Source organism: Heterodontus francisci, chromosome 7 (genome assembly GCF_036365525.1).
Source record: "Heterodontus francisci isolate sHetFra1 chromosome 7, sHetFra1.hap1, whole genome shotgun sequence".
Classification (NCBI taxonomy): Eukaryota; Metazoa; Chordata; class Chondrichthyes; order Heterodontiformes; family Heterodontidae; genus Heterodontus; species Heterodontus francisci.
The window spans coordinates 35,868,924-35,882,768 of record NC_090377.1 but is presented as its reverse complement, the minus strand read 5'-3'; the positions used below and the strand labels follow the sequence as shown (position 1 = coordinate 35,882,768).

The 13,845-nt window shown below is 45.2% G+C and overlaps 1 protein-coding gene across 5 annotated transcripts in view; it reads left to right on the top strand.

Annotated features, from left to right (window-relative positions):
- kynu (kynureninase) overlaps nt 1-11,907 on the top strand; it is a 283,739-nt gene extending 271,832 nt beyond the window's left edge. For all 5 annotated transcript variants that reach the window (XM_068035006.1, XM_068035003.1, XM_068035005.1 and 2 more), the window contains one exon: nt 7,998-11,907. In XM_068035006.1, the coding sequence (XP_067891107.1) occupies nt 7,998-8,135 (138 nt within the window). In that variant the 3' untranslated portion in view covers nt 8,136-11,907. The remainder of the gene's footprint in view (nt 1-7,997) is intronic.
- The last annotated feature ends 1,938 nt before the right edge of the window (nt 11,908-13,845 follow it).

The following is a 13,845-nucleotide window of genomic DNA, read 5'->3' as shown; positions in this document are numbered from 1 at the left end:
AACGTGCAAATTTGGTGCACCTACCTCATCTGCATGATAGTAGTGTGTGGCCGAACAGGTCCTGCGCTATTTCCTTCTTCTTTGCGATGCCTCTGCGCTCAGCAGGGGAGCCAAGCAGCATGTGCAGAAACTATGTGGTGCAGCCAACCTGCTGTTCTTAAAGGCAAGCTGTCCCTCTTAAAGGGAAGCTGCACTGATCTATATTGATGATGATAGATGGCAGAAAATTGAACACCAGAGCAAAAGATGTGTTCCAGGGCAACAAAGCACCACTGGAGGCACTAGTGGTGGAGCTGGGCAGGAGGAGAGACATCATGATTCTGTAAAAGGGAGTGGGAGCAGGTGGCCAGGGAGGTCAGTTCCTGATGCCTAGCCCTGAGGACCTGGCAGCAGTGCCACAAGAATTCTAATGACCTCGCATGAGTAGTCAAGGTTAGTGGATGCAACGTTGGCGAGATGGCTAGGATTCGGAACAACGTCAATAGCGCTGTGTCAAAATCCTGGAACTCCCTTCCTAACAGCACTGTTGGTGTTCCGAAACCCCAAAGACAGTAGCGGTTCAAGAAGGCAGCTTCTTGAATTCGGTCGATACTGAAGCAGTCTGTGTTGAAATGCATTAAACCTGGACAAATCCAGACTTGGGCTGATAAGTGGCAAGTAAGATTTCTGCCACACAAGTGCAGGCAATGGCCATCTCAAACAAGAGAAAATCTAACCATTTCTCCTTGATATTCAATGACATTACAATTGCTGAATCCCCCACTATCAATATCCTGGGGGTTACCATTGACCAGAAACTGAACTGGAGTAGCCATATAAATACCATGGCTACAAGAGCAGGTCAGAGGCTAGGAATCCTGCGGTGAGCAACTCACCTCCTGACTCCCCAAAGCCTGCCCACCATCTACAAGGCACAAGTCAGGAATGTGATGGAATACTCTCCACTTGTCTGGATGGGTGCAGCTCCAACAATACTCAAGAAGCCCGACACCATCCAGGACAAAGCAGGCATCTCATCCACAAACATTCATTCCCTCCACCACGACACATAGTAGTAGCAGTGTTGTATCATCTACAAGATGTACTGCAGCAACACACCAAGGCTCTTTTGACAGCACCTTCCAAACCACAACCTCTGCCACCTAGAAGGGCAAGGGCAGCAGATACATGGGAACACCACCACCTGCAAGTTCCCCTCCAAGTCACACACCATCCTGACTTGGAACTACATTGCCGTTCCTTCACTGTCGCTGGATCAAAATCCTGGAACTCCCTTCCTAACATCACTGTGGGTGTACCTACCCCACATGGACTACAGCAGTTCAAGAAGGCAGCTCACCACCACCTTCTCGAGGGTAATTAAGGATGGGCAATAAATGCAGGCCTGGCCAGCCACGCCCACATCCCAGAAACAAATGAAAAAATTCCCATTCTGGTCTGAGGAAGGCAATGGGAAACCACCTCATATACCATCTTCCCTTGTCATGCTCATCTCTCCTAGGTGGCGAAAAAAGAGCAGAGGACCTGCCCTCGGGCAGACCGCCACCACCATGGCATGGCACATCTTCTCTAATGATTTCTTGTTTTTGTGAGGAAACTCTAGTTCTGAGACCTTCAGATCCTATGACCTCTCATTGCATATAGAAGGCAACATAATACACAACAGTTAATGACTTGGTTCTTCAGAGTCTGTGCCTGACTGAATACAATTTCCTTGCTTCTATCAGAGAACACTTGTAACAACTTGAAAAAATTCACTTGAAATACTATGTTATTAATTGTAAAAACATGGTGCTTTATCCATGATTACAACTTCCTGCAATGTGACATTTTGTGCATCTTGTCATGTTGGCAGATTTTACTATATCAAGCCCTGTCTCTAAAGCATTGAAAGTCCCTCTTACAGTTGGCAGGAAATTCACTTTGTGAAAACCTAATTGTCTTCAAAATCATTAATGATAACTGTCAAAGTCAAACCAATTATTTGTCCGCTACTACCTTCCAGGAATTGGAATTTTGTTTTTATCAATCATATTTATATTTGAAGTTTTTTCTTCATTTTTATTATTTCTTCTCAGGATGTGGGCAATGCTGGAGAGGTTTCCAGGATAATATATTTATTGCTTAAAGCCCATTCCTTGCTTGCGAGTATTGGTATGCAACTTTTGGTAATCAACTCCAAGGCTCAGTTAATCCATGTTCTTTGACACACAAGTAGACCAGTATGTTCTGCACATCTGTTCTTTTGCTTAAAGTTATGTGAGTTTCAGCAAATGTTGACTCTTGTTTCTTCTCATGAAAAGAAGAATTATTTCCGTTACTGTTCTGAGCATTAACATTCTGCAGAGGTGAAACAGAGATATTTGTCAGTCTGTCCAACAGTTTGTTTCTGAGGAAACTAACACGTCTTGCAGATCCACTGCTGAACAGAAGTTAGAAAATCTATGTTAATTCATGACTGATCATCAAGAAAAATGAAGGCCAATTCTACCTGTACCAATTCATGGGATGATATATGAAGCGTTTCTCTTGCTGAAATTTGTAAGGCATTCATAATGTGACTTACTGACCATTGTTGTCTTGATAAGGTGGTTCAGAATAGTAGGTGTTTTAATGACACTTCAGTGTTCAATTTTGACCCTACCACCGAAACTGATCTTTAACTTCAGATGGGGAGCAGAGTGTTGGAGCATAGATGCTGAGTAGATGTACTGGGCCAGAGGCGGTGAGCAGTCGGATGGACAGGATGCATTCCGAGCCATTTGAAGGTGGCTGTATCATGCTGAGCAAAGATGGCGAAGTCCACTCCATGCTGTCTTGGTTCTTCAGGATCCTTACCCTGCCAGTAGAAGGTGTTGTCTTGCTCTCTTAGAGATCCGCTCGCAGGGAGGCGTGTCTCCTGAAGTGCTGCAATGTCCACATTGAGTCGACTGAGCTTGTTGTTAATGATGGCGGTCTTGCGAGAGTTGTTGATTTGTGTAAGGTCTTCCGACAGGCCAGGACACACAGTTCTGACGTTCCAGCTTGCAAAACAAAGGGCTGGTACCTTCTTTCCTTTTCTTGTCGTGCTGTTTTGTGCGGTGTTGCAGTCCACTTGTCAGGCAATGACCCTGAGCTCCAAGCACCTGTTGAAGCAGGTGGACTGTGGCGGGGGCTGCCCGGTTTGAGGCGGGCGGTAGCTGTCCAGTGAGATGCAATGACCTCTCCCAACGACAAAGGCAACCCGTGGTGCCCAATCTCTACGCCAATTGAGCTGGACTTATAGCCCGTAACTGCTGCCTTCCGTGATGTTTTGGTCTCTGTGAGGCGACTATGAAGTGACCTCTCCATGGCGCATGCCTGGGCGGAATGTATGGAGGTTGTGAGTTGCCCAAGTGTCAAAACCCCCCTTTCGGCCTTCCTAGTGAGGTCTAAAGGAGTGCAGAGCACGACGTTTGCCACCAGTATGGCTGCAGGAACTGCCGGACACATAACCGCCTTAGGGGTTCTGCTCCGGATTTTCTGTTAGGGTTTATTCCCTTAGCCTTGGTCTCTCCTGGGACGCCCATAAGGCAGTGGGGTTGTTAGTTCCTATCCCTGAGCAGGGGCCCTAACAGGTAAACTGTGCGATTTCATGGAGGGAGAGGGAAGGGGGTGCGGGGGGGAGGGGGTGCGGAGGGTTGCGAGGTGAGAAGGGGAGGAGGTGGGGGAAAGGGGGTGCAGGGGGAAAGGGGTGTGAGGGGGGAAGGGGGAGGGGGTGGGGGGGGAAGGTGGTGCGAGGCGGTGGGGGGGTGGGGTCAGTGCTATGCCCGGCTGCGATGTGGAGCTTCTTCTCCCGGGATCCAATCAAAGATTTTCCATGCGAGACCAGGGGGGGCCGAGGCCTCACTGGGCTTTTGGCATGCGCTCATCGTCGCCCCAGTTCGGGCACTGCGGCTCCGGCTCCGACATGACCTCATAGCGGCATCTTACCCACCAGGTAATTCCCAACCTGCTTTGTGTGAGAGAACCAGATCCTGAGGTAAGGTAGCAAAAAACTCCGGCACCTTGTTCGCTTCATCCCATACCAGCAGCACCTAAAGTTAAAGGCCAGCTGTACGAGGAACTCCATAATATCATTAGTAGCATTACTAATACCAAACATTTGTTCCTGCTGGGGGACTTTAACGCCAGGGTTGGGGCCGACCATGACTCATGGCCCTCCTGCCTTGGGTGCTATGGCATTGGAAGGATGAATGAGAATGGACAGAAACTGCTGGAATTGTGTACATAATATAACCTCTGCATCGCCAACTCGTTCTTTCACACTAAACCCTGTCACCAGGTTTCATGGAGACACCCAAGATCACGTTGTTGGTATCAGCTGGACCTCATCATCACAAGGCGAGCCTCTATAAACAGTGTCCAAATCACACACAGCTTCCACAGTGCGGCCTGCGACACTGACCACTCCCTGGTGTGCAGCAAAGTTGGACTCAAACCAGAGAAGCTACATCAGTCCAAGCAGAAAGGCCGCCCGCGCATCAACACTAACAGAATTTCTTATCCACGGCTGTGAGATAAGTTTCTAAATTCACTTGAAAAAGCCCTTCAAAACTCTCCTGCAGGGAATGCAGAGACGAAGTGGGCCAACATCAGAGACGCCATCTATGACTCAGCAATGACCACCTTTGGCAAACCTGAGAAGCAGAATGCAGACTGGTTTCAATCTCACTTTGAAGAGCTGGAACCTGTCATAGCTGCTAAGCGCACTGCACTGTAGAATTACAAGAAAACCCCCAGCGAGTTAACATCCATAACACTTAAAGTAGACAGAAGCGCTGCACAAAGAACAGACAGGAGCTGTGCAATTGACTACTGGCAACACCTATGCAGTCGTATTCAGCTGGCCTTCGACACCAGAAACATCAGAGGAATGTATGATGGTATTAAGAGAGCTTTTGGGCCAACCAGCAAGAAGATCGCCCCCCTCAAGTCTAAATCAGGGGGAACGATCAAATGGACTGCTGGGTGGAGCACTACCTAGAACTGTACTCCAGGGAAAATGTTGTCACTGAGACCGCCCTCAATGCAGCCCAGTCTCTGCCAGTCATGGAGGAGCTGGACGAACAGCCAACAAAATCGTAACTCAATGATGCCATTGATTCCCTAGCCAGTGGAAAAGCCCCTGGAAAGGACGGCATCACCCCTGAAATAATCAAGAGTGCTAAGCCTGCTATAGTTTCAGCACTCCAAGAACTGCTTTGCCTATGCTGGGATGAGGGAGCAGTACCACAGGACATGCATGATGCCAATATCATCACCCTCTATAAGAACAAGGGTGATCACGGTGACTGCAACAACTACCGTGGAATCTCCCTGCTCAGCATAGTTGGGAAAGTCTTTGCTTGAGTCATTTTAAACAGAATATACCCTGAGGCACAGTGTGGCTTTCGAGGAGAGAGATCCACCATTGACATGCCATTCTCCCATCACTAGCTACAGGACAAATGCCATGAACAACGAACAACAGATGTCCCTCTACGTTGCTTTCATAGATCTCACCAAAGCCTTTGACCTCATCAGCAGACGTGGTCTCTTCAGACTACTAGCGAAGATCGGATGTCCACCAAAGCTACTAAGTATCATCACCTCATTCCCTGACAATATGAAAAGCACAATTCAGCATAGCAGTGCCTCATCAGACCCCTTTCCTATCCTGAGTGGCGTGAAACAGGGCTGTGTTCTCGCACCTACACTGTTTGGGATCTTCTTCTCCCTGCTGCTCTCACATGCGTTCAAGTCTTCAGAAGAAGGAATTTTCCTCCACACAAGATCAGATGGCAGGTTGTTCAACCTTGCCTGTCTTAGAGCTAAGATCAAAGTATGGAAAGTCCTCATCAGGGAACTCCTCATTGCTGACGATACTGCATTAACAGCCCACACAGAAGAGTATCTGCAGAGACTCATCGACAGGATTGTGGCTGCCTGCAACGAATTTGGCCTAACCATCAGCCTCAAGAAAACGAACATCATGGGACAGGACGTCAGAAATGCTCCATCCATCAATATCGGCGACCACGCTCTGGAAGTGGTCCAAGAGTTCACCTACCTAGGCTCCACTATCACCAGTAACTTGTCTCTCGATGCAGAAATCAACAAGCGCATGGGAAAGGCGTCCACTGCGATGTCCAGACTGGCCAAGAGGGTGTGGGAAAACGGCGCACTGACATGGAACACAAAAGTCCGAGTGTTTCAAGCCTGTGTCCTCAGTACCTTGCTCTACAGCAGTGAGGCCTGGACAACGTATATCAGCCAAGAGCGACGTCTCAACTCATTCCATCTTCGCTGCCTCCAGAGAATCCTTGGCATCAGGTGGCAGGACTGTATCTCCAACGCAGAAGTCCTCGAGGCAGCCAACATCCCCAGCCTATACACTCTACAGAGCCAGCGGCGCTTGAGATGGCTTGGCCATATGAGCCACATGGAAGATGGCAAGACCCCCAAGGATGCATTGTATAGCGAGCTTGTCACTGGTATCAGACCCACCGGCCGTCCATGCCTCCGCTTTAAAGATGTCTGCAAATGCGACATGAAGTCATGTGACATTGACCACAAGTTTTGGGAGTCAGTTGCCAGTGATCGCCAGAGCTGGTGGACAGCCATAAAGGCGGGGCTAAAGAGTGGCGTGTTGAAGAGACTTAGCAGTTGGCAGGAAAAAAGACAGAAGCGCAAGGAGAGAGCCAACTGTGTAACAGCCCCAACAACCAATTTTATCTGCAGCGCCTGTGGAAGAGTCTGTCACTCTAGAATTGGCCTTTCTAGCCACTCCAGGCACTGCTCCACAAACCACTGACCACCTCTAGGCGCTTACCCATTGTCTCTTGAGACAAGGAGGCCAAAGGCAAGACAGACCGAAACTGAACAGTTAAAACTGAGCAGGTTACTTATTCACTAAAATACTGACCATTTCCTACATTAACAGCAGGGTTTTGCAGGCGGTAGCCTCATAGACTTCTGCAAATCATGCTTCTATTATGCCAAAGGCCTCCATGCGGTTTTAACTGAGACCTGAGAGGGGAAGCTGCTGCAGCTTTCATGTTGGGCAGAAGCAGGTCTGCAGCTGGTCAGAAGACAGAAGAGGCCCTTCAGATAAGTCTAAAACTTTCCTTTGTGAGGCTCAGGAGAACATGAGTGCTCCTTCATGCCTTATCAGAAAACCTGCAGCTTCCCTGCCTTGGACTTCCCCTCCGACTCCTGCCAACCCCCTTCCCTCTCATGAGAACCTCCCGAAACCCCCTTCTTGCCATTTACTTGGAAGCTGGCGTGCGAACAAGGACTGGCTAAACTTTTCCTGCCCGCTGTCTTTCCAGATGGAAAGTCGACCGGTGGCATTTAAATGAGGCACAGTAGTTGAAATCACTGTAGTCTCTTGCTCTCTCCGCTGAGTGGGTAATGATCTTGCTGGAGCAGTTTACCACCAAAAACCTACTCTGAGTTAAAATTGGCCCTCTGACCTCAACATCTATGTCATGGAGATCAGCTCCGTTATCTTGTACTATTTGGCATGATTCAATTGTTTATCAGAAAAACAAAATGTTTGATTGACTGTATAGTGTTTCTCTCTTTGACACCCATGCTTATTAGTTCCTCCCGTCCCTAATTTCAGTTTTCTTCTTGAGTCATGCAAATTGGAGCTCTTGATAAATATGACCCGAGAAATCTGGAGTTTGATTCTCTAATTTCCCTCCCAGTCTCTGCTGTTCCTTCAGCAAGACATAAAGGTGTGGCTCAAGATGAGATGTCCAACCAATAGAGGGAAGAATATAGGACTGAGATGGCCATATGTATCGCAAAATTCCCATTTTGATGCTCTCCCCTAGATGTTTTCATTTGTATCCATTGGACAACAGAGCTTGCAGTCACATATAGAAGTTGAATGACAGTGAAAGATAATACGTAGCAATTTCATTACTTTGAACTTATCAACTCTATTTATTCATGTAAAATAATGTATAATTTTTTCCCCTCTCCCACAGTGTGACAAGCGGGAACCAAATATTCTACGAGTCGCTCCTGTACCCCTTTACAACTCCTTCTATGATGTGTACAAATTCATCAGACTCTTGAATGAATCATTCAAGGCTGCAATGTACCAAGTCAAGGATGAGGTGTAAGATACCTGGAACAGATTTCTTGATGCAATCAATACCAGCCCACTACAAAGTATATTTTCATGGTGATTGATGATTTGTCTACATTCTTTCTGCTTATTACTGTCTGTTGAATCTTATTGGGTGATTTTCCAGGTGTCAGAAATTAGGATTTTAAATTAAGAAATTGTTTGTTTGAAGTAAATAATTTACAAATGCAGAAACCTTAGTGGCAGCATGTTAGCAATTATCAATTTAGCAGCTAATCAAATGAGAAGAATATCAATGATTAAGAAATTTCAGAGCTTTGAACCATAAACCAACTAGAAAGGTTACTTCCACTTTTGCTCAGGTGCCAGTCATTGTGTAAGAAATGCTCGTCAAGAAGGCAGCAATATTTGACTCAGACAGCTCAGGAATCCATAAAGCAGAAAACAAACCAAAGGAATACATTGACTGACAACAGAGTCCACACTACATTTACCACTCATAGGATGGGACTTTAAATCACCTGATCCAGCAGGGGTGGGGGGGTGGGGTGGGGGCAGGGAGTTGTTTGAACGTCGCGTGAACCCAGAAGTTGAGATTTCACCGCTCAGAAGCCAGCCAGATATACGGCCTGGAGAAGGGGAGAAGTCAGAAGCTTGGAGTGGATTGGAAGCCTGGGAGAGAGTTCGTAGGTCTGGTTGGGGAGGGTGGCGAAATCAGAGGCCAGGCAGGGTAGGTTGAAGGCTGGAGTGAGGGGAGGGGAGCGCAGTGACCTTGGCGGGTTATTGGACACCTGAGGGATTGGCAGAAGTCTAGGGGGGCGGTTGGAGGCCTGGGGTTGCAGTGGTGATGGGGGGTGCGCAGAGGCCTGACAGGAGCAGTGGAGGATTGATGGGGGATAGCTCGGAGGCTGGGGGAGTGGGGGTTGCAGGGAAAGGTTGGAAGCTTGGGAAGAAAATTGGAGACCTGGTGGGGTGAGGGGTGGGGGCTCAAATGCCTGGCACAGGAGGTCAGAGCCCTGCAGGGGTGGGGGGAGGGGGCAGATCGGAAGTCTGATGGGACGGAGTTCTGAGGCCTGGGTGAGGTGATCAAATATTCAATAGAACATAGTTTCGTGTGGTTGGGATCAGAGGTTGAATAATATGGGGTGAGGTGTTATTGGTATAGAAATTAGTTTGCGCCCAACTATGGTCACGAAACAACACGCATCCAAAGAGGTCAACCCAGGTTTATCCGATATTTAAAGGCTGCTCTTCCAATTTGGGCCAGTTGCCTCACCAGCAGCATCCATCAGGTAAGCCCTGGGTAGCAGGGAGGGGAACGGAAGAGGTCTAGAGCAGGCAGGCAACAGCCCTCCGGAGTGCTGTGGAACCTGGAGCAGCCCTTAGGAGTGCTGTGGAACCTGGTGCCGCCCTCAGGAGTGCCTTGGAACCTGGAGGAGCACTGCTGTTCCCATTGGTTCCACACAATAGTAAGCTTAAAAAAGATTGACTTACCTTTTGGGTGATGAACTCTAGCAGAGCCTTTAAGGGCCACTGAGTAGGCTGCATTATGATTTTTATTTATTTATTTAGAGATACAGCACTGAAACAGGCCCTTCGGCCCACCGAGTCTATGCCAACCATCTACCACCCATTTATACTAATCCTACATTAATCCCATATTCCTGGCACATCCCCACCTTTCCTTAATTCCCCTACCACCTGCCTATACTAGGGGCAATTTTATAATGGCCAATTTACCTATCAACCTGCAAGTCTTTGGCTGTGGGAGGAAACCGGAGCACCCGACGAAAACCCACGCGGTCACATGGAGAACTTGCAAACTCCGCACAGGCAGTACCCAGAATCAAACCCGGGTCGCTGGAGCTGTGAGGCTGCGGTGCTAACCACTGAGCCACTGTGCCGCCCTGAAAGGAAGGTGCTTTCAGATGATAGAAAAAAAATGAACAAAGCAGACCTGGCCAGCTGGACTTGATGCCAAAGGATATGATTGAGAGATCTCTAAATATATTTTAGGCACCTCATTAACATACTCAGGGGGCCTACCACCTGTTTTAGATGGTTGCTATGGTATGCCTAAATATTGCCCTAGCCAAAATGGCGTCAGACGTATTTCAAGCACCCTTGGAAATCGGGATGATTCACGTTGAAATTGATCCTTTTTGATCCTGTTTTATGCATGGAAAATGGGTGAAATGTAGACTAATTTCTCCCCCGTTGTCTCTAAAAGTCAGTAGATAGGGTTGAATGGTTGAGATGGGTAAATACTCTGAAATTTTACTCAACTATCTTTAGAGAACCCATCAGAACTTTACCTTCAGGTTTTATGAGTAGTGTATTAACCATGTTGTAATAGATTGTACGTGGATTCTTATGCAGCAGGCTTGGTAGTTGAATGAACTTTTCCCATCCTATGCTGTAAGTTCATGCAGTCAGTGATACAGAAGATCTTGGGAAAGATACAAATACATAGAAGGGTTGCTGTTTCTCCAATATTTTTTCCCAACTCTGTAAATGATGAGACAATGACTCCTCGTCCAGTACATTGGTTACATCTTGACTGGAGGTAGCCATTACATACTTCCAAACAACCTAATACCTACAACATCTGCTGCCATTTGACACTATTCAGTAAATTCCCCTAAAGAGCCTCAATCTAATTATGTACTACATTCCTCCCAGGTTTGAGCTTATGGCTTTTCACTCAGAAATAGTCTTCTTCTGAGACTTCCATTCAACATCTGAAAGGATGTTGATGGCTATGTTAGGAGCAAAAGCCACCTGCTTTTCTCCAGTCCAATCTAGATTGTATTGATGTCTGAGCTGACCGAATGACAATATATGCATGGGCTTGTTAAGTAATTGAGCACTGTGGTGTGGTGCACTTTAACTGGAATCACTCAGTCACTCACACACACGCATACAATTTTATCGGTATTTTTTCATTACATTTAAAAAAAATTTTTTTTGTAAACTGGCTCAACATTAGACAATTTATTGGGGGTAATTTTTAGAGTCTGCACTGTCAGCCGTGAACCTTCCTTACTGGCAGTAAATATTGGAAAATTGTGGGCAGAGTGCCACTGGTGGGTGAGGCTGATATCATGAACCTCACTTGGTGTGCCCAGCACATCTAGCTCCAGAGGTCAGTAGCCTATCAAAAATGTATGAGCAAGTGGAAAATCATCCTGACTTTTGGAAGGGTCTGAGGTTCAGTATATTTTTGCCAATCTGACAGTGAATTGCCATATAGAAAACTGTTTTAAATCATTCCGTGTAGTGTCCTGCATCATAAATTCATAGAAACTTGTAACCTGTCAGATCGTTTTAATTTCAGTTTTTAGTGCTTGTTTTCTCCCCACGAATGCAAATTCTCATTTTTGAAGAAATTGTCACTCATTTTTAGTTCCATTTGTGTTGTAAAACTAACTTGATTGGACATGATTACCCTACATCTCATTCATCTTAATGTTTTAATAATAACATTTTCGGAATTTTCATGACAGGAAACATGACATTAGCTGTCTCTTCAACCTGAAGGATTCTTGCTAAATCACAGATTGCATGGGGTGAAACATTTCTGAAAATATAGTCAAAAGAAAAGTTGATAATAGCATGTGGAAACACACAATAATATGTTTTAAAATCTTTGTATTTTTATTGGAAAATAATCTCTTGCATTCTTACTCCAAATGTGGGCTTTATTGAAATACATTCCAACCGAATATGTAATAAATATTATGATGCTGCATATGGTACAAATCAAGTACATATGAATATAAAACATTTTATTGTGCATGATGAAATCCAGTCGTACCATTTTGCCAAAATTGTTTCAGTGATTCCTTGTTTACTGCCATGCTCCAGTGGCCACAGAAATTGTGCTGGGATTTGATGGGTAACTTTTTAACTAAATGTTTTCCAAATAACTTTGAGCTTCATTATGCATTATTGTTATGACCGACTGCTCCAGTCAAAGCCCCCAATCAAATTATACAATTCTGATTGGGGTGGGAGAAATGCACTGTTAATTCAATCCCGTTGTTCCACAGATCGCCGAACATATCATTTAAGACTTTCCAAATTAAAGAAAGACCAAACCAAATTGTACCATCTATTAACCCCCAAATGAGGTGAACCAAACCAGGTTTCTTTAAATCAACAAATTAACTCTTTAATTGGAAGAACTAAATTCTTAAACACTATGAAGATATAAACAACATTTAAAATAGAAAAAATTAGAGTTCTTGCAAATTTACAATCCAATGTTTCTTGAAGTCCTCACAGAATGTTGCTTGAAGTCCTCACAGTTGTCCGATGTGACTGTCCACGGTAGAACAGTCTGTAGTCTAACTTCAGCAGTAGGTGATGCTTTCCTTCTCCAGCAAATTTCAACAATTAATGACTTGCAAACACTTTCAATAGAATCAATCTGACATGAGGTTTTTTTGAGGGATAAAAGATTGTCACAGTCCAACTTCCCTTCCTTCAATTTAAATTACCAGAGATCTCTGTTTTGGCTTGACTTTTCTTTTTAGAATTTTGAGATATAATAATTAAACAGACTAATATCATGTTCCTTCAGTTTAAATGATTGAAAGCTCTTTTTCCAGGTGCTGTCACCACAGCTGTCTGTCTCCGTCTGTGTCTGTGTTCTTTTAGAACAAACTGTCTTCATCAAAAAAGCCAGTTCAAAATTGAATTGTAACAAATGTATTGCTTAATACTCACTCCCAGTAGCTGTATATATGGAAATGAGAATGCACCCTTTGAATCGCAGTCTTCAAATGGCTGTTTCTAAGGCAATGAAAGTGCACCTTCCTATAACTCATGAGGCTTGCTGGTTCTTAAAGCAATACTGATCCCTTGCAAGCTTAAAGGCAAACTGCATATTCCCAGAAAAAAACTACAGGACCATGACACCTCCGCCCCTAGCGGAATGAAATCCCATTCCTGAAATGCGTTTCATTACAATGGGTAAAAAAGAAATGTAAATTGAAAAAAACTAACATTTTTTTTCTTTCATGCATTACAGCTATACACCTTTCTTAAAAAAATGTTTAGACTACAGCAACAAGTTCCACCAGAACATTTTGACTTTAAATTTTCAAAAGGTTGTTCCAATTAACCCATTTCAAATTTACAAACAAAGTCTTCCAATTGTTTTGTGTTTTCCTTCCAAGTGCCCCTATTGTCCATCACCTCAGCCAGATGAGCTGCACAGCTAGGAGCACTGACCACTACTGGGTTTACTATTCTCTGAGAAGTTTCTTGAGTACCCCTTAACCTATGTGGCATCACTTGACACTGGAAAACCCTGTCTGGCGTAATAGAAGCTGATTTTTTCTTACCCTGGAGTGTCAAAGGAATTTGACAGTATCCTTCCAAGCCACATTGTGTTACCCACTCTGTCCTTACAGTCCTTTAAATAAGAATTTGGGTAGGAGTCTGCCTTCTTTACCACAGTGACTTTTCTAGAGTCTATGCAAGTTTGAGCCGTCCCACTAGGTTTAGTTATCAAGACCATCTGCGAATTCCAGCTGTCCTGATTCGGTTCATCTAAGCTGCCCTTCAGCATGCACTGTACCTCTGCTTCCACTTGGGCCTGTCTGAATGGACCTAAGCAACAAGGATGTTGTTTTAAAGGAATAGCTCCCCCTATAACCACATGATGTGTGGCTAAGGTTGTACATCCTGGCTTATCCCTACAAATTTTTTGAAGCATTGTGAAAACCCTGGTTAGG